Source organism: Podarcis raffonei, chromosome 10, assembly GCF_027172205.1.
Source record: "Podarcis raffonei isolate rPodRaf1 chromosome 10, rPodRaf1.pri, whole genome shotgun sequence".
Lineage (NCBI taxonomy): Eukaryota > Metazoa > Chordata > Lepidosauria > Squamata > Lacertidae > Podarcis > Podarcis raffonei.
Genome location: NC_070611.1, coordinates 72,081,801 through 72,109,204, shown reverse-complemented (window position 1 = coordinate 72,109,204; position 27,404 = coordinate 72,081,801). Strand labels below are relative to the sequence as shown.

At 48.2% G+C, this 27,404-nt stretch overlaps 1 protein-coding gene across 2 annotated transcripts in view; it reads left to right on the top strand.

Annotated features, from left to right (window-relative positions):
* STRIP2 (striatin interacting protein 2) overlaps nucleotides 1-27,404 on the top strand; it is an 81,529-nt gene that overhangs the window by 49,554 nt on the left and 4,571 nt on the right. For both annotated transcript variants that reach the window (XM_053404700.1, XM_053404699.1), the window contains 12 exons: nucleotides 2,113-2,240; nucleotides 4,242-4,427; nucleotides 10,502-10,725; nucleotides 11,773-11,838; nucleotides 13,291-13,354; nucleotides 15,833-15,904; nucleotides 18,135-18,209; nucleotides 19,298-19,395; nucleotides 21,700-21,826; nucleotides 23,471-23,571; nucleotides 23,708-23,774; nucleotides 26,588-26,692. In XM_053404700.1, coding sequence (XP_053260675.1) covers nucleotides 2,113-2,240; nucleotides 4,242-4,427; nucleotides 10,502-10,725; nucleotides 11,773-11,838; nucleotides 13,291-13,354; nucleotides 15,833-15,904; nucleotides 18,135-18,209; nucleotides 19,298-19,395; nucleotides 21,700-21,826; nucleotides 23,471-23,571; nucleotides 23,708-23,774; nucleotides 26,588-26,692 — 1,313 coding nt within the window. The remainder of the gene's footprint in view (nucleotides 1-2,112; nucleotides 2,241-4,241; nucleotides 4,428-10,501; nucleotides 10,726-11,772; nucleotides 11,839-13,290; nucleotides 13,355-15,832; nucleotides 15,905-18,134; nucleotides 18,210-19,297; nucleotides 19,396-21,699; nucleotides 21,827-23,470; nucleotides 23,572-23,707; nucleotides 23,775-26,587; nucleotides 26,693-27,404) is intronic.

Sequence of the window (27,404 nt, the reverse complement as noted above, 5' to 3'; positions counted from 1 at the left end):
TTTGTTCCAGTCCGAGAGGAAATTTTAAAAAAAGATGTAAATTTGTTTATGTACGCCACAACGGCTGCAAGGATACTTCTGGCTCAGAAATAGAAATTTCAACATTGGAAGAATGGCAGGTCAAGATGGCGGAATACGTAGAGTTGGCAAAGTTGATGGGAAGATCCGGAATCAATGCAATGAACTGTTTGTGGGTCCTATTGTTAATCATTTCCTCCTGCATCTTTTATAATAATCCAAATATTTTACCTCTCCGTTGTATCCAAATTTCACCATTAAACCACAAGTGTTCTTCCAATCCTACTAATGGTTTTAACTGATTGCAATGGTTTTTGAGATAAGTTATCAATTCCCCCCATTCCTTATTAAAATTTTGGTCTTCCTGATTTCTGATTCTTCCGGACATTTGAGCCATTTCAGCATAATCCATCAACTTGATCCGCCATTCTTCTTTGATCGGGACTTTAGCTTCTTTCCAACTCTGGGCCAATAACATCCGTGCAGCTGTAGTCTAATAATAATAATAATAATAATAATAATAATAATAATAATAATATAAAATTTTTATTTATACCCCACCCTCCCCGGCCAGAGCTGGGCTCAGGGTGGCTAACGCCAATAAAATCACAGTAAAAACATAATTGGAGGGGGGGACCAATTTAAAATACAGGTTAAAATGCAATTTTATAATTTTTATTTATAAGCGATTGCTAGAAGCATTACCAAGGCCACAGACAGTTAAAGGCCAAGGGCCTGGTTACAGAGGAAAGCTTTTGCCTGGCGACTAAAGATATATAATGATGGTGTCAGGTGAGCCTCCCTGGGGAGTGCATTCCACGAACTGGGAGCCACCACTAAAAAGACCCTTGCATTTAAATGGAAGTCATTTGGAGACCTCATTAGCAAGCGAATAGGAAATCTAACTGATAACAACAACATTGGGGAAGCATTGGGAAGAACATATAAAGAGAATGACTTGTGGACAGTCCAGTACATATCTCTACCACTATTAATAAATAATAATAATAATAAATTTCATTTATACCCCATCCTCCCCAGCCAAGACCGGGCTCAGGGCGGCTAACACCAGGTATAAAACAATTGATTAAAATACAACTTAAAAACAAGATTAAAATACAACATTAAAATGTAGCCTCGTTTCAGTAGAAACTCAAATCAAAAACTTTTGGGGGATGAAAATGTCAAATCTTCACCAAGGCCAACTATCCAGACTGGTCCTACGTGGACCAGAAAAAAGCCAGGGAAGTCCCCAAATAGGAGTTCTGCCATAGAAGGAGAAAGTCAAAAGGAAAGAGGGGAAATCTCCCGCTGCTCAGAGATCATGGTGCATGGAACAATATTCCGGCATAAGCTTTTGTTTGCTAAAGTCCAGTTCATCAAGTTTCCACGGCTGGATCCCTTTGAAGGCATGGTATCCATCTTTGCAGATCTAAGACCGCTTTTAACTAAACCGGGTCACTCATCCAGCAAGGATTTTTGGGCAAATTGGGTTGGTGCGATAATGAGTGCAGGCAAACAAAAAAAAACCAGGAGGGTAAGACAGACACAGACAAGAGTCAACCTAACAACTTTGGCTTCTTATCAAACTATAAGGAACTACTAAAGTGGGGCGGGGATGAGAGATCATTCATGATCACTCAGTGGAAAGAGCTGGGAAAGAAATACAACATGAAAATGCAGCATCATTTCAGTAGAAGCTCAAATCAAAAACGTTTTGGGGGTGAAAACTTCAAATCTTCACCCAGGCCAACTATCCAGACTGGTCCTACGTGGGCCAGAAAAAAGCCAGGGAAGTCCCCAAAGAGGAGTTCCATCACAGAAGGAAAGAGGGGAAGGGGATCAAGTTGATTCCAAGCCAAAGGCCAGGCGGAACAACTCTGTCTTACAGGCCCTGCGGAAAGAAATCGGATCCTGCAGGGCCCTGGTCTCATGAGGCAGAGCGTTCCACCAAGTCGGGGCCAGTACTGAAAAGGCCTTGCCTCTGGTTGAGGCTAATCTGACTTCCTTCTTCCTATTGCATTTGTATTGCATCCATAGCCCTGCAAAAACTCTCAGCCCCTTTTGACGTGTCTCCCCACCTCACCCTCCTAGGTTTTCCTCTTCACGGCGAGGAGCCTTTTGCTCTCCTTCTTTTCACCATGGTGACCAAGTTCTGCAGTGGACACGCTTCCCATTTCCCCATGAAGAAAGTCTTGCTTTTGCTCTGGAAGGTCCTCGTGGTGAGTCAGGTTCTGAGCTTTCCTTTCGACAGGAGCAGCTCTGGCTCAAGCGACGTGTGTTTGTGGCCTGTGGCAAATCACGCCTGCCGTAGGTCTCGAAGAAAAGGTGCTCTGTTATGTGCCACCCCGGTCTCTGAGCGGCGAGAGATGTCGGGGGTTCCAGGCGCTTACCCAGAGCTTAGTTTCCTTATGTTACAAGAAAAAAACCTGCTCTCTTCCCCTTCTGGGGTACCCAACAGCCCATATAGAGTCCTTAACGGGTTCCTGCCAACTTAGCAGTTCGAAAGCACGTCAAAGTGCAAGTAGATAAATAGGTACCGCTCCGGCGGGAAGGTAAACGGCGTTTCCGTGCGCTGCTCTGGTTCGCCAGAAGCGGCTTAGTCATGCTGGCCACATGACCTGGAAGCTGTACGCCGGCTCCCTCAGCCAGTAAAGTGAGATGAGCGCCGCAACCCCAGAGTCGGCCACGACTGGACCTAATGGTCAAGGGTCCCTTTACCTTTCTAATCCAGTTGGCCTCTGTTATTTTCTCCTACCAATAGGTAAAGGTAAAGGGACCCCTGACCATTAGGTCCAGTCGTGGCCAACTCTGGGGTTGCGGTGTTCATCTCGCTTTATTGGCTGAGGGACCCGGCGTACAGCTTCCGGGTCATGTGGCCAGCATGACTAAGCCGCTTCTGGCGAACCAGAGCAGCGCACGGAAACGCCGTTTACCTTCCCGCCAGAGCGGTACCTATTTATCTACTTGCACTTTGACGTGCTTTCAAACTGCTAGGTTGGCAGGAGCAGGGACCGAGCAACGGGAGCTCACCCCGTCATGGGGATTCGAACCGCTGGCCTTCAGATCGGCAAGTCCTAGGCTCTGTGGTTTAACCCACAGCGCCACCCGCGTCCAACTGGATTATATTGAGAAGCAAAGCAGCTACTATCTCGCCCATCTGGGTTGCCCCAGCCACTCTGGGTGGCTTCCAACAGATATAAAACAAAATAAAGCATTGCACGTTAAAAAGCTTGCATGATTTTTGCAAGCTTAATTTTGTGGCTGGGGGGCGGCGGCTACGGAATGGTGTGTATTGGAGCTGTGTTTCGAACTTTGTACTTTCCCCAGATGGCGCAAAAAATTATCTCTCACACCATCAGCAACAGCTAGACAAGACAAGAGCGCAGGAATTGCTTTGCAGAAGCACATCAGTTCAGTCCTGCTGGATTTCCTGTTAAATATGTATTTGTTCGTTTAATTGTTCGTTAAATTTGCCATGCCTTTCCAACAAATGGTGCTTGAGGACAAACACAGTGGGCTTCTGGGTGACTTAGGCGACTGTGGGAACAAGATGCTGGGTGGAACGGGTCCGCTCTGGCCTGATCCAGATTCTTTTGATGTTCTGATGACCCCACCGCCTCCAGCTGCTCAGCCCAGGCTGCGTTGTTGAGGACCCACCTGGGACCATAGCTGTCAACCGTCCCTTATTTGGCGGGAAACTCCCTTATCCTGGCGCCGTGTCCCGCTGCTGTCCCAGATTGATGATGTCCCGTAAATTTCCTGGGTTTCAAAGGAAGCAGCTCCTCTCCCTCCCTCCCTGCCGGCCAGGGAGGAGGGAGGCTCCAACTGGGTTGCTTGGCTGCGTTGCTCACCCAATAAGGAGTCTAAGAACGACTGGGGGGTGGAGCTTGCATGCCTTGTGCCAATCAAATCGGCCGCGTTGCCTGGGGACTCGCCTTTGCTCAGCGCTTCCCAGCAGAGAGGGGACGGTGGTTTCCCTTGCTGCATCCCCTTTGCCGGGTTGCTGCGCTGTGGGAACCACCGCTTGAGGCTTCGTTTGGCTGCTGGCTGAGCTTTCTGCCTTTGGCTCGGAGGGGCTCAGAAGCCGAACCTAGCTGTGCTCTGAAAATCCCTTATTTTGGCTGCTGATCCCTTATTTTTGAGGCTGCTGGTCCCTTATTTTCAAATCTGTAAATTGACAGCTATGCCTGGAGCCAACTCTCTCTCTCTCGCCTCTGCAGTTCACCCTGGGAGGCTTTGATGCTCTGCAGGCCATGAAGGTGAAGAAGCGCCAGGAACTGGGTTTGCCCCCCCTGCCAGAGGACAGCATCCAAATCATGCGCAGCATGCGGGCAGCCTCTCCCCCCGCATACGCCATCGAGCTGGTGGAGCAGCAGCAGCAGAAGCGGGGGCATCGGAGCAGGAGGGTAGGAGATTTGGGGGGGGCTCACCTCTCTAAGGCCAACCAGAACTGGGCAAAACCCAGGCGGCACCCGTGTTTTTCGCTCCATAAGACACACCTAGTTTTTAGAGGAGGAAAACAAGAAAAAAAATATTCTGAACAAAACAGTGGGGGTGTGATTTTTGTGGTTCATGCTGTGGCCACAGACATGTGATATGATGGTGAATTTGGGGTGACCCAAGGCAAAAATCCTGAGGATCCATGTGGATCCGTGCTTTGTAACCACGTTTTTGCGCCATTGCGGCCCCAAGAAACAGTGGGTGTGTGATTTTTTGGGTGCAGGCTGTAGCCATGGCCATGCTATGGCTTCTGATGGTGAATTTGGGGTGACCCAATGCAAAAATCCTGAGGATCCATGTGCTTTTACCTCCCCTCTCCCAGGCAGCCTCCTTTATCTCTAGCGTCCCTTATCTCCCTCCTGATCGCTTGTCAATCAGCTGTTTCCTTTCAACACTCCCTTCCCTCTTGTTTGTCTTAGTGTCTTTTCCTTAGCTGGGGCAGTTTTTTGCTCCTCTTCTTCTAATTTCTCTCCTCATTGCTTTAGTCTTCCTGTTTCCCTCCTTTGCAAGTTTGCTGTCTTTACCTCCCCCATCCCAGGCAGCCTCCTTTATCTCTAGCGTCCCTTATCTCTCTCCCCGATCGGCAAACGATCAGCGGATTTGTTTCAAAACCCCCTTCCCTCTTTCGGGGAAAAAAAGCATGATCTGCTTTTCTCCCCTGGGCAATTTGGCTCCTGGGACCACACATTTGCTCCATAAGATGCACAGACAGTTCCCCTTACTTTTTAGAAGGGGAAAAGTGTGTCTTATGGAGCGAAAAATATGGTACATCACCAGCTAAACATTGCGATATACAGTCGTACCTCCGCTTACATATCCCTCTGGATACGTAATCTTTGGGATGTGAACGCCGCTAACCCGGAAGTATTTTTCCGGGTTTCGCCACGTGCGCATGCGCAGAAGCGGTCCTCCGGTTGTGAATTTTTCGGGATGCAGCCAGACCTTTGGAACGGATCCTGTTTGCTTACTGATATATCACAAAGTCTGGAATCAGGATGGAGCTATGTAGAAGCATTGGGTGGCTTCACGGTTTCCCCCACTTTTTTTTTAAAAAAAATCTCTATTGAAAGTTTAAAAAGTCCATGATTATATGTGGACTAAACATGGTGAGATGCAGATAAAATCAAGGTAGAGAAAAACCCGTGTAGAAGGGAAAATAAAGGGGGGAAGGGGGAAAACCCCAAACTGTATATTTTACAAGGTTGTTAGTGCACTTCACCAGATCTTAACCCATTACAGTATTTGTAAGAATGGATTCCAAATATCATGGAATTTGTCCCTGGCAAGTCTGCATTTATTTGCAAGTTGTTCATACGTTGCGAGTTTGTTTAAGTCTTCAATCCAATCTTAGAAGGGAGCCACATTTTTTATTTTTCCAGTTCATCAGTATCAGTCTTTTTGCTGTGGTCAGGGCGCAGAAAGTCCACTCATATCGTCCTTTTGTAAGGTTCCATGTTCTGGGTATATAAGTCAAGAGGATATTTTGCTCTGTAAATGTAAGGCTGTTCCGTGCAGTTCTGTTGATGGTTTCAGTTACCTTCTGCCAAAAATCTTTCAATATAGGACAATGAAAACCATGTTTTAGAGAAGCATTATCTCTGTTGCATCTTCAACAGTTAGATACCTTGTTGTTGTTGTTTAGTCGTTTAGTCGTGTCCACCTCTTCGTGACCCCCTGGACCACAGCACGCCAGGCACTCCTGTCTTCCACTGCCTCCCGCAGTTTGGTCAAACTCATGTTGGTCTCTTCGAGAACACTGTCCCACCATCTCGTCCTCTGTTGTCCCCTTCTCCTTGTGCCCTCCATCTTTCCCAGCATCAGGGTCTTTTCCAGGGAGTCTTCTCTTCTCATGAGGTGGTCAATGTCTTGGAGCCTTAGCTTCACAATCTGTCCTTCTAGTGAGCACTCAGGGCTGATTTCCTTAAGAATGGATCGGTTTGATCTTCTTGCAGTCCATGGGACTCTCAAGAGTCTCCTCCAGCACCAGAATTCAAAAGCATCCATTCTTTGGCGATCAGCCTTCTTTGTGGTCCAGCTCTTACTTCTGTACATCACTCCTGGGAAAACGAGAGCTTGAACTATACGGACCTTTGTCGGCAAGGTGATGTCTCTGCTTTTTAAGATGCTGTCTAGGTTTGTCATTGCTTTTCTCCCAAGAAGCAGGCGTCTTTTAATTTCGTGGCTGCTGTCACCATCTGCAGTGATCATGGAGCCCAGAAAAGTAAAATCTCTCACTGCCTCCATTTCTTCCCCTTCTATTTGCCAGGAGGTGATGGAACCAGCGGCCATGATCTTCGTTTTTTTTAATGTTGATCTTCAGACCATATGGTCTGAAGGTCTAACGTTAAGATACCCAAATTCATCCACCTCTTCCATATGACCATTTATTTCCCGATTTTTGCATAGCGCACAAAATACACACATCATGATTCGTGATATATTGCCAGGAAACTATGAAACTGATACCACGATACGGACTTCATTTTGAAGCCAACTCAGGCATAACAGACACATTACCTCCCTTTTAAAAAATGTGTTTGCATCCACTCCCTCCGCTCATTTGAATTAAATGCGTGATTAAAAGCGATTACCTTTCAGCACAACTCAAAACCTCGGCGAATGTGGGTGTTTTGTAGCTGCTTCAAGAAGGGTTGAGATTTCTGCAGTGCAAACCTATTGCGTGCCTCCTCCGAAGTTATGGTTTGAACAATTAGGAGTCTAGAAATAACCTGGAATGAAAAAATGAGAAAAAAGCCCCTTTGAGCTGCTCCCAGGTAAGTGGTAGGAAATTGCAGCCTTTGTCAAGGAAAGGCTACAAATGTATAGCCACTTTCCTGGAAGTAAAGCCCATTTAACTCAGTGGGACTTCCGAATAAACATGCGTAAGATACGGCTGCAAAGTTGTGTTCATTGGTAGAAAGGAAGGCCATCTTTAATGGTCTTTTGTTAAAAATGATATTTTTAGAGAAGGCTTATGAAAAAGCCCAAATGACCCCCCTCACCCCTGCTTAAAATGTTGATTTTTCCTATAGCCAGTTAAGTATCCAAAAAAAGGTAAAGTTCTAACCTACATCTCTTCCCCCCCCCCCAATTTTTTTTGTTCATTTTATAACACAACTAAACAGCACAAACAGAAAAACAAACAATACAAACAAATTTTGTCTTATCCTTATTTTCTCTAAACATTGTTGGGTGGGCTTCCCCAAGTCCCCTCATCTGATTTTCATTTTACCTCATCTTTAGCAGTTTACATATATCATAATTTCTAACCATTTTTTTTATCACGCTTACTTTTACCATAAAAATCTTCACATTTTATCACTTACAAATAATACTGTTTTAAAATACACTATCTTCTGCTTCTAACCCTACTGCCTAAATCCACTTCCAAAGCTGTTCTAAGATTTAAATATTAACATATTTTTTCAAATATTCTTTAAACTTCTTCCACCGTCTCTTCTCTCTGGTCTCGGAGTCTCCCGGTCAGTTTGGCAAGTTCCATATAGTCCATCATCTTCATCTGCCATTCTTCTATAGCTGGTAAATCTTGTTTCTTCCAATTCTTCACTAGTAATATTCTCGCAGCTGTTGTTGCATACAGAAAAAAAGTAACATCCTTTTTGGGGATTTCACCCCCCACTATACCAAGTAAAAAGGCTTCTGGTTTCTTAATAAATGTGTTTTCAGTTCAGTATAAATCCTTTCCCATAAGTCTTTTACCTTGGGGCACGTCCACCACATGTGGTGAAAGGTTCCTTCTTTTTCCTTACATTTCCAGCATTTATTATCATGAGTATGATACATTTTTGCTAACCTTCTACATCTCAAGGGCTGGATTAGAGCTACTAAAACAACAACCCAAAAACATTTTTTTTGGAGAGGGAAGTTGCTGTTTCCTCCCAACCAAACACAATCCTAATAAAGGTTAGACTGGGGTTTTTGGAGGGGGGGGAATGTTCAGGCTCTGGCTTTGGTGAATCTAGTTGTGGCGCAGCCAGGGAAAATACGTATCCAGGAGTCCGCTATCAGTTTTGCAGCCAGGGACGTGCGATAGGACCACCAACTTCTGCTGCCACGCCAAGCTTGCAATATTGGATATTGACTTTGCATGCTCGTGGTGGCAGCTTGTGGGGCCCCTGTGTGATCGTAAGAACATCAGAAGGATCTGCTGGATCCCCAGGGGAAGGGAAGATGGGCAGCAGGGCCCTGCGCCGAAATGCTTCCCTTTCGCAAAACTCTGAGCGGGACGTTCCAGCAGAAGTGGTGGAGTGCCACATCTTGCGTTTCTGCCACCCGAGGCAGCTGCTTCTTCTTCTTCTTCATCATCATCATCATCATCATCATGTTGTTTAGTTGTTTAGTCGTGTCCGACTCTTCGTGACCCCATGGACCAGAGCACGCCAGGCACGCCTGTCTTCTACTGCCTCCCGCAGTTTGGCATCCCCAGCCACTCTGGGCGGCTTCCAACAAAATATTAAAATACAGTAATGCATCAAACATTAAAAGCTCCGCTAAACAGGGCTGCCTTCAGATGTCTTCTAAAAGTCTGGTACAGTGGTACCTCGCAAGACAAATGCCTCGCAAGACGAAAAACGCGCAAGACGAAAGAGTTTTCCATTTTTTGAGTCGTTCCGCAAGACAAATTTCCCTATGGGCTTGCTTCGCAAGACGAAAACGTCTTGCGAGTTCTTGCGAGTTTGTTTCCTTTTTCTTAAAGCCGCTAAGCCGCTTAGCCGTTAATAGCCGCTAAGCCGCTAAGCCGTTAATAGCCGCTAAGCTGTTAATAGCCGCTAAGCCGTTAATAGCCGTGCTTTGCAAGACGAAAAATCCGCAAGACGAAGAAACTCGCAGAACGGATTAATTTCATCTTGCGAGGCACCACTGTAGTTGTTCTTCTCTTTGACATCAGACGGGAGGGTGTGCCACAGGGCGGGTGCCACCACCAAGAAGGCCCTCTGCCTAGTTCCCTGTAACTTCACTTCTCGCAGTGAGGGAACCGCCAGAAGGCCCTCGGAGCTGGATCTCATTGTCCGGGCAGAATGAAGGGGGCTGAGACGCTCCTTCAGATATACTGGACCGAGGCCATTTAGGGCTTTCAAGGTCAGCACCAACACTTTGAATTGTGCTCAGAAACGTACTGGGAGCCAGTGTAGGTCTTTCAAGACAGGTGTTATGTGCTCTCGGCGGCTGCTCCTAGTCACCAGTCTGGTTGCCGCATTCTGGATTAGTTGTAGTTTCTGGGTCACCTTCAAAGGTAGCCCAACATAGAGCGCATTGCAGTAGTCCAGTAGATAACCAGAGCATGCACCACTCTGGCGAGACAGTCTGCAGGCAGGGAGGGTCTCATCCTACGTACCAGATGGAGCTGGTAAACAGCTGCCCTGGACACAGAATTGACCTGCGTCTCCATGGACAGTTGTGAATCCAAAATGACTCCCAGGCTGCGCACCTGGTCCTTCAGGGGCACAGTTACCCCATTCAGGACCAGGGAGTCCTCCACACCTGCCCCCCTCCTGTCCCCCCAAAACAGTACTTCTGTTTTGTCAGGATTCAACCTCAATCTGTTAGCCGCCATCCATCCTCCAACCGCCTCCAGACACTCACACAGGACCTTCACCGCCTTCACTGGTTCTGATTTAAAAGAGAGGTAGAGCTGGGTATCATCCGCATATTGATGGACACCCAGCCCAAACCCCCTGATGATCTCTCCCAGCGGCTGCATGTAAATGTTGAAAAGCATGGGGGAGAGGACAGAACCCTGAGGCACCCCACAAGTGAGAGCCCAGGGGTCTGAACACTCATCCCCCACCACCACTTTCTGGACACGGCCCAGGAGGAAGGAGCGGAACCACTGTATGACAGTGCCCCCAGCCGCCATCCATCCCGCCTCATGGGTGGACCGGCTCTGGAGGCAGCTGTGGATGGGCTACTAAACTCCTGTCTACCAGAACAGTCATTCTCCTCCTTCTTTCACCTTCAGCCTCTGATGAAACAGGACAGCCTTGACATCTACAACGAGAGGGACCCCTTCAAGAACGATGAGGTCCTGGTGGATGAGGAGGAGCCCGATGACATTGACAACGGCATTGAGGGGGAGCTGGACCTCTTGGAGCGGGACACAGTCATCCAGGCCGTGTCGGCCCCACGACCGCCCGTCGAGAGGGTCTCCTTCCCAAAGGGGCTTCCGTGGGCCCCCAAAGTCAGGTATTCCCACCCCTGGCTCCTACCCTTTGGAGCGAGATCCCGTCCTGGGGCCTGATCCGTGAAAGTGCTTGGTAGTGGAACGGCTGCAGCAACTCAGGCCGCAGCTTTGGAATCTCCCTGCAAGGAGAAAGCTAGCAAAGCAAGGGAGAGCAGACAGGACTAGTGTATTTGTCCCTGACGTGGTGGTGGTTTTTTGCTTGATAAAGGTAAAGGGACCCCTGACCATTAGGTCCAGTCGTGGCCGACTCTGGGGTTGCGGTGCTCATCTCGCTTTACTGGCCGAGGGAGCTGGCGTACAGCTTCCAGGTCATGTGGCCAGCAGGACTAAGCCGCTTCTGGCAAACCAGAGCAGCGCATGGAAACGCTGTTTACCTTCCCACTAGAGTGGTACCTATTTATCTACTTGCACTTTGACGTGCTTTCGAACTGCTAGGTGGGCAGGGGCAGGGACCGAGCAATGGGAGCTCACCCCGTCGCGGGGATTCGAACCGCCGACCTTCTGATCGGCAAGTCCTAGGCTCTGTGGTTTAACCCACAGCGCCACCCAGGTCGCCGGTTTTCTGATTGAGAAATTCCTAAATTCTGCTGTGTGGCTAAACCAGCCCTGGGAGAGGGGTGTCCTTTGAACTGTGTGCCCATATCCAAATTGTTGCAGTCCCCAAAAAAGTAAAGAACTGGGTGCAACAGGATTTTTCAAAGAGAATAAATAAAACAGGGAACATGGTTGAATCTGAAGTCCCCGCGGCCATTTGGGATGCGATGAGCGCTTAATTTGCTTCTGTGCGAGACCTGTGATGTAGAGAGGCCTGCGTGCTTATTACGCTTGGCCTACAAACCCACATTCAGAATAAATCCTTTTCACCTCTGTGTGATGCCATCTGAACACAGATCGGCTGGAGGCAGAATGTTTTCTCTCAAGCTGCCTAGATATTGGAGAGGGTTGCCCCCCCCCCGTCCTGCCCCCTAATGTGTGGTATGCTTTTGTTATATATTCCACCTCTGCCCCCCCCCCCCGGCCGCCGCTGCAACATCCTGCTTGTCTTCCAGACAGAAAGACATAGAGCATTTCCTGGAGGCGAGCAGAAATAAGTTCATTGGATTCACGCTTGGGCGGTGAGTTATCATTATGTGTTGGGGGAGAGAAGGGTTGCACTTTGGGGCTGTTTTCGGCTTCATGAGATGAAGGTTTCTGCTCGACGCTGATCACTGACCGGGCTGCCGGCTGAATGGAGGAGAGACTTGTCTCCTAGGAGCTGGCTTGCATGTTGCAGAATAACAGTGGGTTTGCAACCATGCATGTCAGGGCTCTAATCATAGGACGGTTCGTAACCCGAGGTATTACTGTATCAGGCATATTGTATCTGGTGTATTCATACCACAAGTGCAAAGTCTATTCTGGAAGGGTATTTTTTTGGAACTTTCCAGACAGTACAAATAAGGGGAATGCATTTAAACGGGCTAACTAAAAAAAACTCTATGATACAAAGGGTTATCTAAATTACCGTATTTTTCGCTCTATAGGACGTACCCGACCATAGGACGCACCTTGTTTTAGAGGGGGAGAACAAGAAAAAAAAATCTCCCCCTCTCAGCTCAGCGCCCCTTCAGCAAAGCGGCAGGAGAAACAGAGCCCCTTCTCGCTGCCCCCTGAGCTTGTGGCGCTGCTTTCCCCCACCGCCAGCCTCAAAAGTCCCTGAAGTCTTTGGAGTTCAGCACGAGTTCCCGCTGCGCTCCGCAGGCTTTGGGTTCCTTTTGCTGAAGCCAGGAGAGTCTTTCTCTCCCAGCTTCAGCAAAAGGAACCCGAAGCCTTCAGAGCACAGTGCGAGTTCCCGCTGCGCTCCGAAGGCCTCAGGCGGCTATCCCTGAAGCCTGGAGAACGAGAGGGGTTGGTGCGCACCGACCCCTCTCGCTCTCCAGGCTTCAGTGAAAGCAACGCGAAGCCTCCGGAGCGCGGGGGGAGCGCTCCCTCTGCACTTCGGAGGCTTCGCGTTGCTATCGCTGAAGCCAAGGAGCCTCCATTCACTCCATAGGATGCACACACATTTCCCCTTAATTTTTGGAGGGGGAAAAGTGTGTCCTATAGAGCGAAAAATACGGTATAAAAATAGTTGGGCATCATTCCCTGACGAGGCCGCAAACGTCAGTAAGCAGTTGCACATACAGAGGGCTGAATAGGATAACGTTTTTGAAATTCATGATCTAACAGCCTCTGCTTGATGAGAGAGAAAATATTTATCTCATCCAACAAGAGGAGAGAATCGATTGCAATCCCTGTTCGTTTGAGTTTAAAGGCAATTGCAGAAATTAGGCGAATCTGTCAGTGAGTTAGTAGGCTTTCTGAGTCTGTGTTATATTTATATTTTATCAGTGCAAATGGTTGAGAGGTACAGAAACAAACAGTGGCTTGCATGTTTGTTATTGCGTGGTCCACAGCTTAAAAAAAGGTGATGCAAGATGGATAAATTGTTATTTGATAGAGAGATCAACTGCACTATGAATAATTAGATGATGGTTTGACACTAAGCCTCTCATTCCTGCCCCCTATCTCCCCCCTCCCTCTTTCAGGGACACAGATACCTTAGTGGGATTACCACGCCCCATTCATGAAAGTGTGAAGACCCTAAAACAGGTAAATTCTAACTTAGGCGCTTACATGATGGTGCCTCTCTTTCTGATGGTGGGTTTTGTGGGGTGGGGACTGTTGGGAGAGCGCTCGGGGCTATCTGCAGCCCCCACCCCGGACCTCTGAGCGTCCTCCGGTGAGCATAGCTCTGGAAAAGACATCCCCTTCTTCTCCAGGGCCCTCCAGAGACATAAACCAACTTGATTTATGCACACTAGCCTTCTCCCTTGACACAGCGAAAGAAAGAGGCGTCGTAGTTCTAAACTACTATTTACCGTATTTTTCGCTCCATAACACGCACTTTTTTCCTCCTAGAAAGTAAGGGGAAATGTCTGTGCGTGTTATGGAGCGAATGCCTACGGATGGCGGGGGGATCTGCTGCAGTCGTGAGCAGAGGATCCATGGTTCCCCTTCCTTCCCTCCTCCGTGGCTCGCTTTGAAACAGCAAAGCGGGAGAGGAGCCACTTACACTGGTTGGCTGCTTTAAATCAACCATGCTCTCTGTCCCTCTCTCCTCCCCACTTAGCTCGCTAAATAGCAGCAAAGCTTTTCAGCGAGCTGAGCCGGGGAGGAGGGAGAGAAACAGAGCCTGCTTGTTTTAAAGGAGCAAAGCGGGAGAGGAGAGGAGCCTTCTCCCCTTATACCCCTCTCCTGCATTATTAGCAGCAACCTTCTCCACCCACCCCACGCGTGTTCCTTCTCCCTTTATACCCCTCTCCTGCATTATTAGCAGCATCCTTCTCCACCCACCCCACGCGTGCTCCTTGTCCCTTGAGTGCTTTTCCTTCCCTCCCCACTTAAAACGTGGTTATAAAGCACGGATCCACATGGATCCTGAGGATTTTTGCACTGGGTCACCCCAAATTCACCATCAGATCACATAGCATGTCCATGGCTACAGCCTGCACCAAAAAACACACATGCATCCGCTGTTTCATAGGGCCGCAATGGCTCAAAAACGTGGTTACAAAGCATGGATCCACATGGATCCTCAGGAGTTTTGCATTGGGCTACCCCAAACTCACCGTCAGATCACATGTCTGTGGCCACAGCATGAACCACAAAAATCACACATCCACTGTCTCGTTTAGAATATTTTTTTTCCTTGTTTTCCTCCTCTAAAAACTATGTGCGTGTTATGGTCAGGTGCGTGTTATAGAGCGAAAAATACGGTATTTGCAGAATCTTTACAGACAACAGCATTATGGCGTCTGTTCTCTCCAGCTCCGATAACAAACAGAACAGCATAATAGTGAAATTGCCGTATTTTTTGCTCGATAAGACGCACCTAGTTTTTAGAGGAAGAAAGGGAGAAAGCCCCGTTTTTTTGAGGCTCAGCTCAAATTTTTGCAGCTTCTTTTGCAAAGGCAAAAAATCCTGTTTTTATGGGGTTCAACTCACAGTTCTGCAGCTTCTTTAGGAAAGGAAAGGGAGCCGTTTCTACAGTTTCCAGACAGATAATCTAACCAGCCAGTCCCATGTTGCTGGGGAAACAAACGGCCTCTGTCTGCAGAACATTCAGCAATGGAGGCCTGGGCAAGGGGCCAGCGATCGACCACACATTCGCTCCATAAGACGCTTACTTCCCCCCCCTTACTTTTTAGAAGGAAAAAGGTGCGTCTTATGGAGCGATAAATACGGAAATAAATAAGGTAAATAAGACAGTCTTCCTTTCTCAGGCTCCATTCAGACAGGCGTGTGAAATCATAAAATCAGCATCGGGGAGCATGAAATCCTAACAAGGACTTGTCAGTTGTGCATTAGGTAAAGGTAAAGGGACCCCTGACCTTTAGGTCCAGTCGTGACCAACTCTGGGGTTGCGGCGCTCATCTCGCTTTATTGGCCGAGGGAGCCAGTGTTTGACCGCAGACAGCTTCCAGGTCATGTGGCCTGCATGACTAAGCTGCTTCTGGAGAACCAGAGCAGCGCACGGAAACGCTGTTTACCTTCCCGCTGGAGTGGTACCTATTTATCTACTTGCACTTGATGTGCTTTCAAACTGCTAGGTTGGCAGGAGCAGGGACCAAGCAACCGGAGCTCACCCCGTTGCGGGGATACGAACCACTGACCTTCTGATCGGCAAGTCCTAGGCTCTGTGGTTTAACCCACCGCACCACCTGCGTTCCGTCAGTTGTGCACTAGTCCCTCAGTCATTGCTGCCACCGTGACCGAAGATATCTTGGGCCAGCTTACAGAGAGACTCTCAGCAAAGCCTTCGGAGCCAAGGGATTATGCCTTACTGTCCTTCCCATAGCTCCTGGTCTTGGAAGACTTTGCCTAGAAGTTCCTGCTAGCTGGTCTGAGATGCCTCTACAGTAGTTCTTTCTCTGACCACCTGCCATGGTGGTGCAATGAGAAAGGAACCCGAGGGGGCCCTCCACTTTGGGGGTGTCTGATAATCACCTTGGGGCTGTCCATTGGTTTGCTGCTCAAGTTGCCGTGATCTTTTGACTGAAGCCTCCCGTTTGCATCCCTGTCCCCCAGCATAAATATGTCTCGATCTCCGAAGTGCAGATCAGGAATGAAGAGGAGCTGGAGAAGTGTCCCATGTCTTTGGTAAGACTCCTTCTGATTCTGTCTCTTGGGCTGCAGCCCAGTTTTTCAGAACAGCAGCGTCAACCTGCTCCTAAATCTCATTCTAATTGACGTGAAAATGTACAAGAGGAAAGTTCCCAAATCTAGAAGGATGTACGAGGCATTTATTGGACTCACAGCTGTCCATGGAGGCGCAGGTCAATTCTGTGTCCAGAGCAGCTATCTACCAGCTCCATCTGGTACGCAGGATGAGACCCTCCCTGCCTGCGGACTGTCTTGCCAGAGGGGTGCATGCTCTGGTTATCTCCCGCTTGGACTACTGTAATGCGCTCTACGTGGGGCTACCTTTGAAGGTGACCCGGAAACTACAACTAATCCAGAATGCGGCAGCTAGACAGGGGACTGGGAGTGGCTGCCGAGACCACGTAACACTGGTCTTGAAAGACCTACATTGGCTCCCAGTACGTTTCCGAGCACAATTCAAAGTGTTGGTGCTGACCTTTAAAGCCCTAAACTGCCTCGGTCGAGTATACCTGAAGGAGCGTTTCCACCCCCATCCTTCTGCCCGGACACTGAGGTCCAGCGCCGAGGGCCTTCTGGCGGTTCCCTCCCTGCGAGAAGCCAAGTTACAGGGAACCAGGCAGAGGGCCTTCTCGGTAGTGGCGCCCACCCTGTGGAACGCCCTCCTACCAGATGTCAAAGAGAACAACAACTACCAGACTTTTAGAAGACATCTGAAGGGAGCCTTGTTTAGGGAAGCTTTTAATGTTTAATAGACTATTGTATTTTAATATTCTGTTGGAAGCCGCCCAGAGTGGCTGGGGAAACCCAGCCAGATGGGTGGGGTATAAATAATAATAATAGTAATAGTAGTAGTAGTAGTAGTAATAATAATAATAATAATAATAATAATAATAATAATAATAATTTAAAAAGGGACACTCCCTCAGCAGAAATGCAAGTATGTGAAACTGTTCTAGAGAGACTGGTCTGCTCCACTCTGACTGGCAGTAGCTCTCTGTGCTCTCCAAGCAGAATGATCACTCCTGACCCATCTTCAATAGATTGTTTAATTGGATTGTTTAACTGCCTGCAACCTCTGCCCCTAAACTATGCTTCCCTTGTACGTCCCAGCAGGGATCCCAGTCCTGGACTGTCAGACTGAAGGTCTGATGTTGTAGCAACTGAGCTGTCCAGGAACTTAGAGGTTCTCACTCTCCGGTGAATGAAACCCGGTGAATGGATTTCCCCTATTGGATAACCCTGGGCTGTATCCAGCTAACACGTTCCATTAGTGCCAGGATTTCTGCTTGTGCAATGGGACTTCCTCCCGTCCTCCCCGCTGTGTGTGCCATGCGCGTTCCCCAACTCTGCTCTGGTGGGTTAGGGGAACCTCTTAGAACAGATATAGGGGGCTTGCAAGGGGAGGGAGTGCTGTTGTGAAAGTGGAAATCGTTATGCTTATGGGACTGGAAGTGTGGAGATCACAGTTCTTGGGTGATGTGCCCAGAATTTGAGTTTGCAAATTCCACATCGGGGGTGGGGATTTGCAGGAAAGCGCTGGAGCATCTTTAGAAAAGTAGGAGTAATAATAATATAATAATAATAATAATAAAAATTATTTATACCCGTCCTCCCTGGCCAGAGCCAGGCTCAGGGCGGCTAACACCAGTAAAAATGACAGTAGAAACATAATAGGGGAAAAAACCCAATTTAAAATACAGGTTAAAATGCAATTTAAAATGCAGCCTCGTTTTAAAAGTAGCCCATAGATCAAAACCATAAGGGGAGGGAAACATAAGGGTCAGACTGAGTCCAAACCAAAGGCCAGGCGGAACCAGTCTTGCAGGCCCTGCGGAAAGATGTCAAGTCCCGCAGGGCCCTAGTCTCTTAGGACAGAGCGTTCCACCAAGTCGGGGCCAGTACTGAAAAGGCCCTGGCCCTAGTTGAGACCAATCTAACCACCTTCCAACCTGGGACCTCCGGAGTGTTGTCATTTGTGGACCTTAAGGTCCTCCGCAGGGCAGACCGGGAGAGGCGGTCCTGTAGGTACGTGGGTCCTAGGCTGCATAGGGATTTAAAGGTCAAAAACAGCACCTGGTTTTGAGTATTGGGCTGCAAGTGGAGCTGCCCCTTTCCCGCCCCGTACCTCCTTTTGTTTCCTGATTGGTTTGGAAAATGGTGTGACGGCTGCACTTCACAGCCTTCCCTTCCCATCTCTACCTCCTGTATCCATCCTGTTGTGCTTCAGGGGGAAGAGGACGTGCAGGAGACCCCCTGCGAAATACTCTACCGGGTGATGCTGTACAACTTGCCACAGTACATGGTGGGTATCATCTGTCTGCGTGCAGGAGGGAAAATGAGGATCGGGACCTTAGCAGTGCTGAGACGTCGCAACGGGGAATGGGCATTGGCAAATCAGTCGTGTGCCGTTTGCAGTTGTGGCAAACTGGATTACATTGACTGATCGCATTCATGTCTCTCCTTTTCTCCAAGCTCATTGTGGTGTGGCACGGTTCTCTCCCTTTCCCATTTTATCCTCACAACAGCCCTGTGAGGTAGTTTATGTTGAATAGTAGGTAGACATGGCAGACGACACAGCGATTTCTCCAAAGCAGCTCTTTATTTTGTAAGCTGGAACAGAAAACTGAACAGCAAACAGCTCAGCCGGCCTGCTTTTATAGGCAGCCAGCTATCAACATTGTGGCAACAACAACCCAGGGTTTCCCGCCTAAAATAACTGACGTGGACCTGAGTGAAAACTATCTACAGTATCCCCCTGCTGGCCCAGGGTGAGAACTTCTGTACATAACAGTTTAGGTTAAGAGACAGTGACTGCACCTGTTGCGTTCCCAAAGCAAGGAAGGATTGGACTCTGATTAATAGAATATACACAAGGCTTGACCAGCAAGACTCTGGGAGGAGGTGCCAATAATAATTCCTCTCCATCCCTCGGCCCAGGTCGTTTTATTCACAAAAGAACTTTTTACACAGTGTTCATAAGAACCAATCAGATTTCCTCTGAGCATTTAAAAAAAAACAACCATGTGGGACCAGTCAGATCAGAGAAATTATTTAAACTACAAATAAACTATTTCCTACTTGAGCATGCATATGTAGCTCAGAGTAAATAAAAGAGGAAGCAAGGAAGAATGCTTTTAGGAAACCCCGGAGGTCATAAACAGGAGAGGCAGGATGGCAGTATTAACCATCTCTTTGTGAACTCTCTTTCTGGCCCTTAAGATCTATCTGAAGATTAACAAACTACATCAAAGTAACCTACTATCTTTATGTACTGAGGATGCCTGGGTTCTGATTGGGTAACTTGTTTAACTATTTCACCTCCAGCACTCTCATATGTTAACGTCACAATGCCTGATTTGGGGTCTGGGGCGGGTGTTCCCCCCGCTACAGATAGCTCTGCTGAAGATCCTGTTAGCTGCAGCGCCAACTTCCAAAGCCAAGACGGACTCCATCAACATCCTGGCCGACGTGTTACCTGAGGAGATGCCGTAAGTGCTTGACTGATAAATCACCTGGTGGGTGAAATCCGTGTAATCTCTCAGCGAGCTTGAGCTGGGCAATGGGCAAAGGTCCGTCAGGTTTCTGTGATGGATGTCGCACACTTGTTGCAGATCAACTTTTTGGGAGTCAGGCTTACCCATTTGAAACATGGTCTTTTGGGATATATGCGTGTCTTTTTCCTCATGTTCCTTCACTGCAGTGCTGAATCCTCAGAAGGCTGTGGCAGAGTTTACCGTATTTTTTGCTCTATAAGACTCACTTTATCCCTCCTAAAAAGTAAGGGGAAATGTTTGTGCGTCTTATGGCGCGAATGCAGCCTGCGCAGCTATCCCAGAAGCCAGAACAGCAAGAGGGATTGCTGCTTTCGCTGCACAGCGATCCCTCTTGCTGTTCTGGCTTCTGAGATTCAGAATATATTTTTTCTTGTTTTCCTCCTCCAAAAACAAGGTGCGTCTTGTGACCTGGTGCATCTTATAGAGCGAAAAATACGGTAATATATATGCCCCCTACAGAGCAGCAATAATACCAAATTCATTAGGATTTGCAGACAGCAATAGAAGCTGTAGCAGTGGTTGGAATGTTAGAATATGGCTGCAGTGGACCTTCTGATTGCATTTAGGCTCTGCTAGTACTCTTAAAGGGACGCGGGTGGTGCTGTGGGTTAAGCCACAGAGCCTAGGGCTTGCCGATCAGAAGGTCGGCGGTTCGAATCCCCACGACGGGGTGAGCTCCCGTTGCTCAGTCCCTGCTCCTGCCAACCTAGCAGTTTGAAAGCATGTCAGAGTTCAAGTAGATAAATAGGTACCGCTCTGGCAGGAAGGTAAACGACGTTTCCGTGCACTGTTCTGGTTCGCCAGAAGCGGCTTAGTCATGCTGGCCGCATGACCCGGAAGCTGTACGCCGGCTCCCTCGGCCAGTAAAGCGAAATGAGCGCCGCAACCCCAGAGTCGGCCACGACTGGACCTAATGGTCAGGGGTCCCTTTACCTTGACCTTTAGTACTCTTAAAATCTTTGTACCGGCTGTGTTCCCACAGGTCTCAGGGCAGTTCACAATTGTCTATCAGTTAATGAGAAAATAAATTACATTAAAAATTAGCAAAATGGAGGGGAATTCTCATGGATGAGGTTTGCCAGTTGCACTAACCTTCCTTTCTGTGGGGTTTTGGTGGGTGACCTTTTTTTGCCTTCCACAAATCATTGGGCAGCCTCGCTTGGGTGCCCTTGCTTCCTCACAACCCCACGGCCTCCTTAATTGTCGTTACAAAGAAAGATGGTGAAGTGCAACTGTTTGCTTTTAAATAAGAATGTCAGGCATCTTAGCAGGCAGCGTTGCAGTGAACTGCTAGCCTGAAGTAGGAATCACATCAAAGAAAAGAAGTACCTGGGCCTCTGCTTGATTATTCATCTTTTTCATCGTTTTTCTCATCCTCTGACTTCTGGTGTGCCAGAGATGGGGGACAGGCTCAGGGGCCAAATCAGCCATCTAGGTTTGATTTGAGTTTCTATTGAAATGAGGCTGCTTTTTAATGTTGTATTTTACAGTGGTACCTCAGGTTACATACGCTTCAGGTTACATACGCTTCAGGTTACACACTCCGCTAACCCAGAAATAGTGCTTCAGGTTAAGAACTTTGCTTCAGGATGAGAACAGAAATCGTGCTCCGGCGGCGCAGCAGCAGCAGGAGGCCCCATTAGCTAAAGTGGTGCTTCAGGTGAAGAACAGTTTCAGGTTAAGAACGGACCTCCGGAACGAATTAAGTACTTAACCTGAGGTACCACTGTAATCTTGTTTTTAAGTTGTATCTTAATTGTTTTATATCTGGTGTTAGCCGCCCTGAGCCCAGTCTTGGCTGGGGAGGGTGGGGTATAAATAAAATTTATTATTATTATCTCTGATTGAAAACAAACAAACAAACAAATTTCTTTCCAGTAGCACCTTAAAGACCAACTAAGTTAGTTCTTGGTATGAGCTTTCGTGTGCATGCACACTTCTTCAGATACACTAGTGCATGCACACGAAAGCTCATACCAAGAACTAACTTAGTTGGTCTTTAAGGTGCTACTGGAAAGAAATTTGTTTGTTTGTTTGTTTTGAGTATGGCAGACCAACACGGCTACCTTTCTGTAACTATCTCTGATTGGTCTTTGAAACTTTCCCCAGCCCTCACCTTTTGCTGGAGCTGCTTCGCCCCCTCCCTGTTTTGTTGTTTTTTTGCCTGGATTTTGAACTGGGTCGACTCTGAGCTGCTTTTAAGTTCTTCCTCCTTTTCCCCACCCCTTTCTGGGTTAGCATCACAGTCCTTCAGAGCATGAAACTGGGGATCGACGTGAACAGGCACAAAGAGATCATTGTGAAGAGCATCTCGGCCTTACTTCTCCTGCTCCTGAAGCATTTCAAGCTGAACCACATTTATCAGGTGCGTCTTCGGAGCAGTAATAAGGCAGACTTTGGTCCCTTTCCCTGCCAGGTTTCTTAGATTGCTGTTTGCATTTGGGGTTCTCTGTTCTCTGTGGTTCTCCTAAGAGCGGTTCTTCAGACCGGTGTTTCGTTTTGCAGGTGCATTCTGCAACCTGTCATTGATGCAATAATACTGCAGTAGAGGTATTTTTCGCTCTATAAGACACACCAGACCACAAGACGTACCTAGTTTTTGGAGGAGGAAAACAAGGAAAAAAATATTCTGAATCTCAGAAGCCGGAACAGCAAGAGGGATCGCTGCGCAGCGAAAGCAGCAATCCCTCTTGCTGTTCTGGCTTCTGGGATAGCTGCGCAGCCTGCATTCATTCCATAAGACGCACACACATTTCCCCTTACTTTTTAGGAGGGAAAAGGTGAGTCTTATAGAGCAAAAAATATCAGTACTTGACCTCCCACACCTAATGTTATCACATTTTTGCTGTCTGGAGGGGCACTCTTGTGCTATTGCACAACAAAAGCAGGAACACCCCCCAACAGTCACATCTGTGGTATAAAGAGCTGCAAGATGAATGGGGAGCAGAGGAATTTACATGATTTCAGGAGGAAGCTATGGGACGTGAACCGAGTGGAAACAAAGCAGTATGACACACACACCCCATGTTTGCAGCCGTAAATAGTATTGAAAGCAGGATTATGTATAACCACTCTCCACTGGTGTACAGGACAAGGGGTGAGTGGGATGGTCTTTCCAGTGTTGTAATATCAGCTTTTGGGGCTACCAGGTGGGCTTTTAGGAGCTGGCAGCAATGGCCAGAAGTCAGTCCTTGGGATGTAGTTTAGGAAGGCATTTTACTTCCATAAAAGGGTTAGACTGTCAGACCAAAAAGAGCTTTAAGGACATGTTGCAGCTGCCAAGAGGACTGTGCTAAGCCTGAAATGTGGGGAAGGAGAGAAATTGGAAGCTGAAGCCCATCAAGCATAGCTGGCAACCGTCCCTTATTTGGCGGGAAAGTCCCTTATCTCAGCGCCATGTCCTGCTGCTGCCCCTTACTGATGATGTTCTGTAAATTTCCCGGGTTTCAAAGGAAGCAGCTCCTCTCCCTCCCTCCCTGCCGGCCAGGGAGGAGGGAGGCTCCAACTGGGTTGCTTGGCTGCGTTGCTCACCCAATAAGGAGTCTGAGAACGACTGGGGGGGTGGAGCTTGCATGCCTTGTGCCGATCAAATCGGCCGCGTTGCCTGGGGACTCGCCTTTGCTCAGCGCTTCCCAGCGGAGAGGGGACGGTGGTTTTCCTTGCTGCATCCCCTTTGCCGGGTTGCTGCGCTGTGGGAACCACCGCTTGAGGCTTCGTTTGGCTGCTGGCTGGGTTTTCTGCCTTTGGCTCGGAGGGGCTCAGAAGTCGAACCTAGCTGTGCCCTGAAAATCCCTTATTTTGGCTGCTGATCCCTTATTTCTGAGGCTGCTGGTCTCTTATTTTCAAATCTGTAAGTTAACAGCTATGCCATCAAGTGGTCCCATGTGAAACTTTTGACTGTCTGAAGAGACATGCCCAGAAGCAAATATTGGAATTAGCCGTGGTGTTTGTGTGTGTGTTATTTAACCCCCTTTCCTGTTTCATGTTCTGCACTTCCTTCTCTCTCCAGTTTGAGTATGTCTCTCAGCACCTGGTGTTTGCCAACTGCATCCCATTGATTCTGAAGTTCTTCAACCAGAATATCATGTCCTACATCACTGCCAAAAACAGGTAGTGCCTGCATGAAAGTTAATCTCCCGTCCCTTCTGGGAACACAAAGGCAATTTTAAACCTGATGCGTTGACATCTGTCTGTAATGGCAGTGAACTGATGCATGTGTGTGTCTCTCCTCTGATTTCCCCTGAAGCATCTCTGTCCTGGATTATCCCTCCTGCACGGTCCATGAGTTACCAGAACTCAACGCTGAAAGCTTGGTAAGGAGAACAACGATTACTCTTCACATCCACCTTGCCTGTGGGCTAGGCAAGATACAATGTCGGGGGCCTCCATTTGCTCTCTGTAAAATGGGATTAATAACGCACTTGCTGATCAATTCCAAAGCCCATATTAAACCTACCAAGCTGTCATAAAACAGTGTGCAAGATTTCAAGTTTCCCAGAACTCTTAATCAGACCGCCATATTACGAATACTGACTGCCAGCAGCTGTCCAGGATTTCAGGCAGGGAACACGCCTTTAAAAAAAGGGGGGGTGGCGCATAGCTGTCAACGTTTTCCTTTTTTTAAGGGAAATTCCCTTATTCCAAATAGGATTCCTCGCAAGAAAAGGGAAAAGTTGACAGCTATGGTGTGGCGTTCTGGGGAAAACGACTTTGGCAATCCCTCCTGCCCATAGCCGTCAAGCGTCCCTTATTTGGCAGGAAAGTCCCTTATCCCAGCGCCGTGTCCCGCTGCTGTCCCTTATTGATGATGTCCCTTAAATTTCCCGGGTTTCAAAGGAAGCAGCTCCTCTCCCTCCCTCCCTGCCGGCCAGGGAGGAGGGAAGCTCCAACTGTGTTGCTCGGCTGCGTTGCTCACCCAATAAGGAGTCTAAGAACGACTGTGAGGGGGAGCTTGCCGCGTTGCCTGGGGACTCGCCTTTGCTCAGCGCTTCCCAGCGGAGAGGCGACGGTGGTTTCCCTTGCTGCATCCCCTTTGCCGGGTTGCTGCGCTGTGGGAACCACCGCTTGAGGCTTCGTTTGGCTGCTGGCTGGGCTTTCCGCCTTTGGCTCGGAGGGACTCAGAAGTCGAACCTAGCTGTGCTGGGAAAATCCCTTATTTTGGCTGCTGATCCCTTATTTCCGAGGCTGCTGGTCCCTTATTTTCAAATCTGTAAGTTGACAGCTATGCTCCTGCCATTTATCCCAAATGGGTTTTGACTATACATGATTTTGGCTTTGGGTGCGATCCCCAGAGCCTAACCCCTGTGTAAGTTGCAGGCTTACTGTAGTAAGCAAGCAAGATGATTTATGCCTCTGCCTCTTGGAAAAAAATTAGACTTGTTTGTGTGTCTCCACCCCCATCTACACTTGCTAAAGTGCAAACTTGGCTGTGACTGGCAATTTAAAAGGGCTCCACGAGCAGAGGATTTCTTCTGTGCACCGAAATGAATGGGCTGCCTATTTTAAGAGGGTTTGTTGCTGGGGTATGGATTGCTCCAATTTGAGAGGTACTCTTCCCTACGGCCATCAAAGTGCTGTACTCTGAAGCAACAGTGACCTCTAGTGGTTTACTAAGTGAACGGACGGTGGTTAATGATTCCTTTGCTATGTGGCAGGTTTTCTTGGGGCCAAGTAAAAAGTAAAGGGACCTCTGACCATTAGGTCCGGTCATGGCTGACTCTGGGGTTGCGGCGCTCATCTCGCTTTACTGGCCGAGGGAGCCGGCGTACAACTTCCAGGTCATGTGGCCAGCATGACTAAGGCACTTCTGGAGAACCAGAGCAGCGCATGGAAACGCCGTTTACCTTCCTGCTGGAGCGGTACCTATTTATCTACTTGCACTTTGACGTGCTTTCAAACTGCTAGGTTGGCAGTAGCAGGGACCGAGCAACAGGAGCTCACCCCGTTAGGGGGATTCGAACCGCCGACCTTCTGATCGGCAAGCCCTAGGCTCAGTGGTTTAACCCACAGCGCCACCCACGTCCCTTCTTGGGGCCAAACTTCCCACAAAAGATCAGTTTTGAGTACCTCTCAAATTAGAGCAATTCCTACCCCAGCAACAAACCCTCTTAAAATAGGCAGCCCATTCATTTCGGAGCGCAGGAGAAATCCTCTGCTCATGGAGCCCTTTTAAATAGCCACTCCCTCAGCCAGTAAAGCGAGATGAGCACGCAACCCCAGAGTCGGCCACGACTGGACCTAATGAATCATAGAATCATAGAGTTGGATTAGACCACAAGGGCCATCGAGTCCAACCCCCTGCCAAGCAGGAAACACCATCAGAGCACTCCTGACATATGGTTGTCAAGCCTCTGCTTAAAGACCTCCAAAGAAGGAGACTCCACCACACTCCTTGGCAGCAAATTCCACTGTCGAACAGCTCTTACTGCCAGGAAGTTCTTCCTAATGTTTAGGTGGAATCTTCTTTCTTGTAGTTTGGATCCATTGCTCCGTGTCCGCTTCTCTGGAGCAGCAGAAAACAACCTTTCTCCCTCCTCTATGTGACATCCTTTTATATATTTGAACATGGCTATCATATCACCCCTTAACCTCCTCTTCTCCAGGCTAAACATGCCCAGCTCCCTTAGCCGTTCCTCATAAGGCATCGTTTCCAGGCCTTTGACCATTTTGGTTGCCCTCCTCTGGACACGTTCCAGTTTGTCAGTGTCCTTCTTGAACTGTGGTGCCCAGAACTGGACACAGTACTCCAGGTGAGGTCTGACCAGAGCAGAATACAGTGGCACTATTACTTCCCTTGATCTAGATGCTATACTCCTATTGATGCAGCCCAGAATTGCATTGGCTTTTTTAGCTGCCGCGTCACACTGTTGGCTCATGTCAAGTTTGTGGTCAGGGGTCGCTTTACTTTTTATAGTATATTATATTTTAAAATGGGGTTTCAGAGTTTTTAGGGGGTTTTGAATGTCTTATGTAGATTTTTCAGTTTCATTGTTCTGTATGGGACAATGACAATAAAGATATCGTATTGTATCGTATCGTAGCTGTGCCGGGCCCAGGCTGTTTAAAGCTTTATAAGTCCTTACTAGCCTATTCATGTTATGACGGCTTCCTTCCTCCTTGATTGCAGGAAGTGGGGGACAACAACCAGTTCTGTTGGAGGAATCTCTTCTCCTGCATCAACCTTCTGAGGATCCTCAACAAACTGACCAAATGGAAGCATTCCAGGACAATGGTGAGATGCCAGCTGGCTGAACTAGCCTATGTAGATGTGACACGCTGAGCCGATGTGCTCCCGCAGTGTGTGTCGTGAGACCAAATATGTAATGAAAGAATGATTCATCTACTCCGCCGTATCTAGAGAAGAGAGTGTGAGCTGGCCAATTACATGACACCACCCCCAGCAATGCAGATGGTTTCAACTTTCCAAATTTCATGTGGGTTTTAGAAACCCGTGTTTCAGATGGCTCTCCTGTATTGGTCTCTGCAGCCACAGCAGACGCCGTAACTTTCCAACAGTTTGACTTCACTTCACATATATATATAAAGGTAAAGGTAAAGGTACCCCTGCCCGTACGGGCCAGTCTTGACAGACTCTAGGGTTGTGCGCTCATCTCACTCTAGAGGCCGGGAGCCAGCGCTGTCCGCAGACACTTCCGGGTCACGTGGCCAGCGTGACATCGCTGCTCTGGCGAGCCAGCGCAGCACACGGAAACGCCGTTTACCTTCCCGCTAGTAAGCGGTCCCTATTTATCTACTTGCAGCCGAGGGTGCTTTCGAACTGCTAGGTTGGCAGGCGCTGGGACCGAGCAGCGGGAGCGCACCCCACCGGGAATTCGAACCGCCGACCTTTCGATCGGCAAGCCCTAGGCGCTGAGGCTTTTACCCACAGCGCCACGCGTCCCATATATATATATATATATATATATATATATATATATATGTTT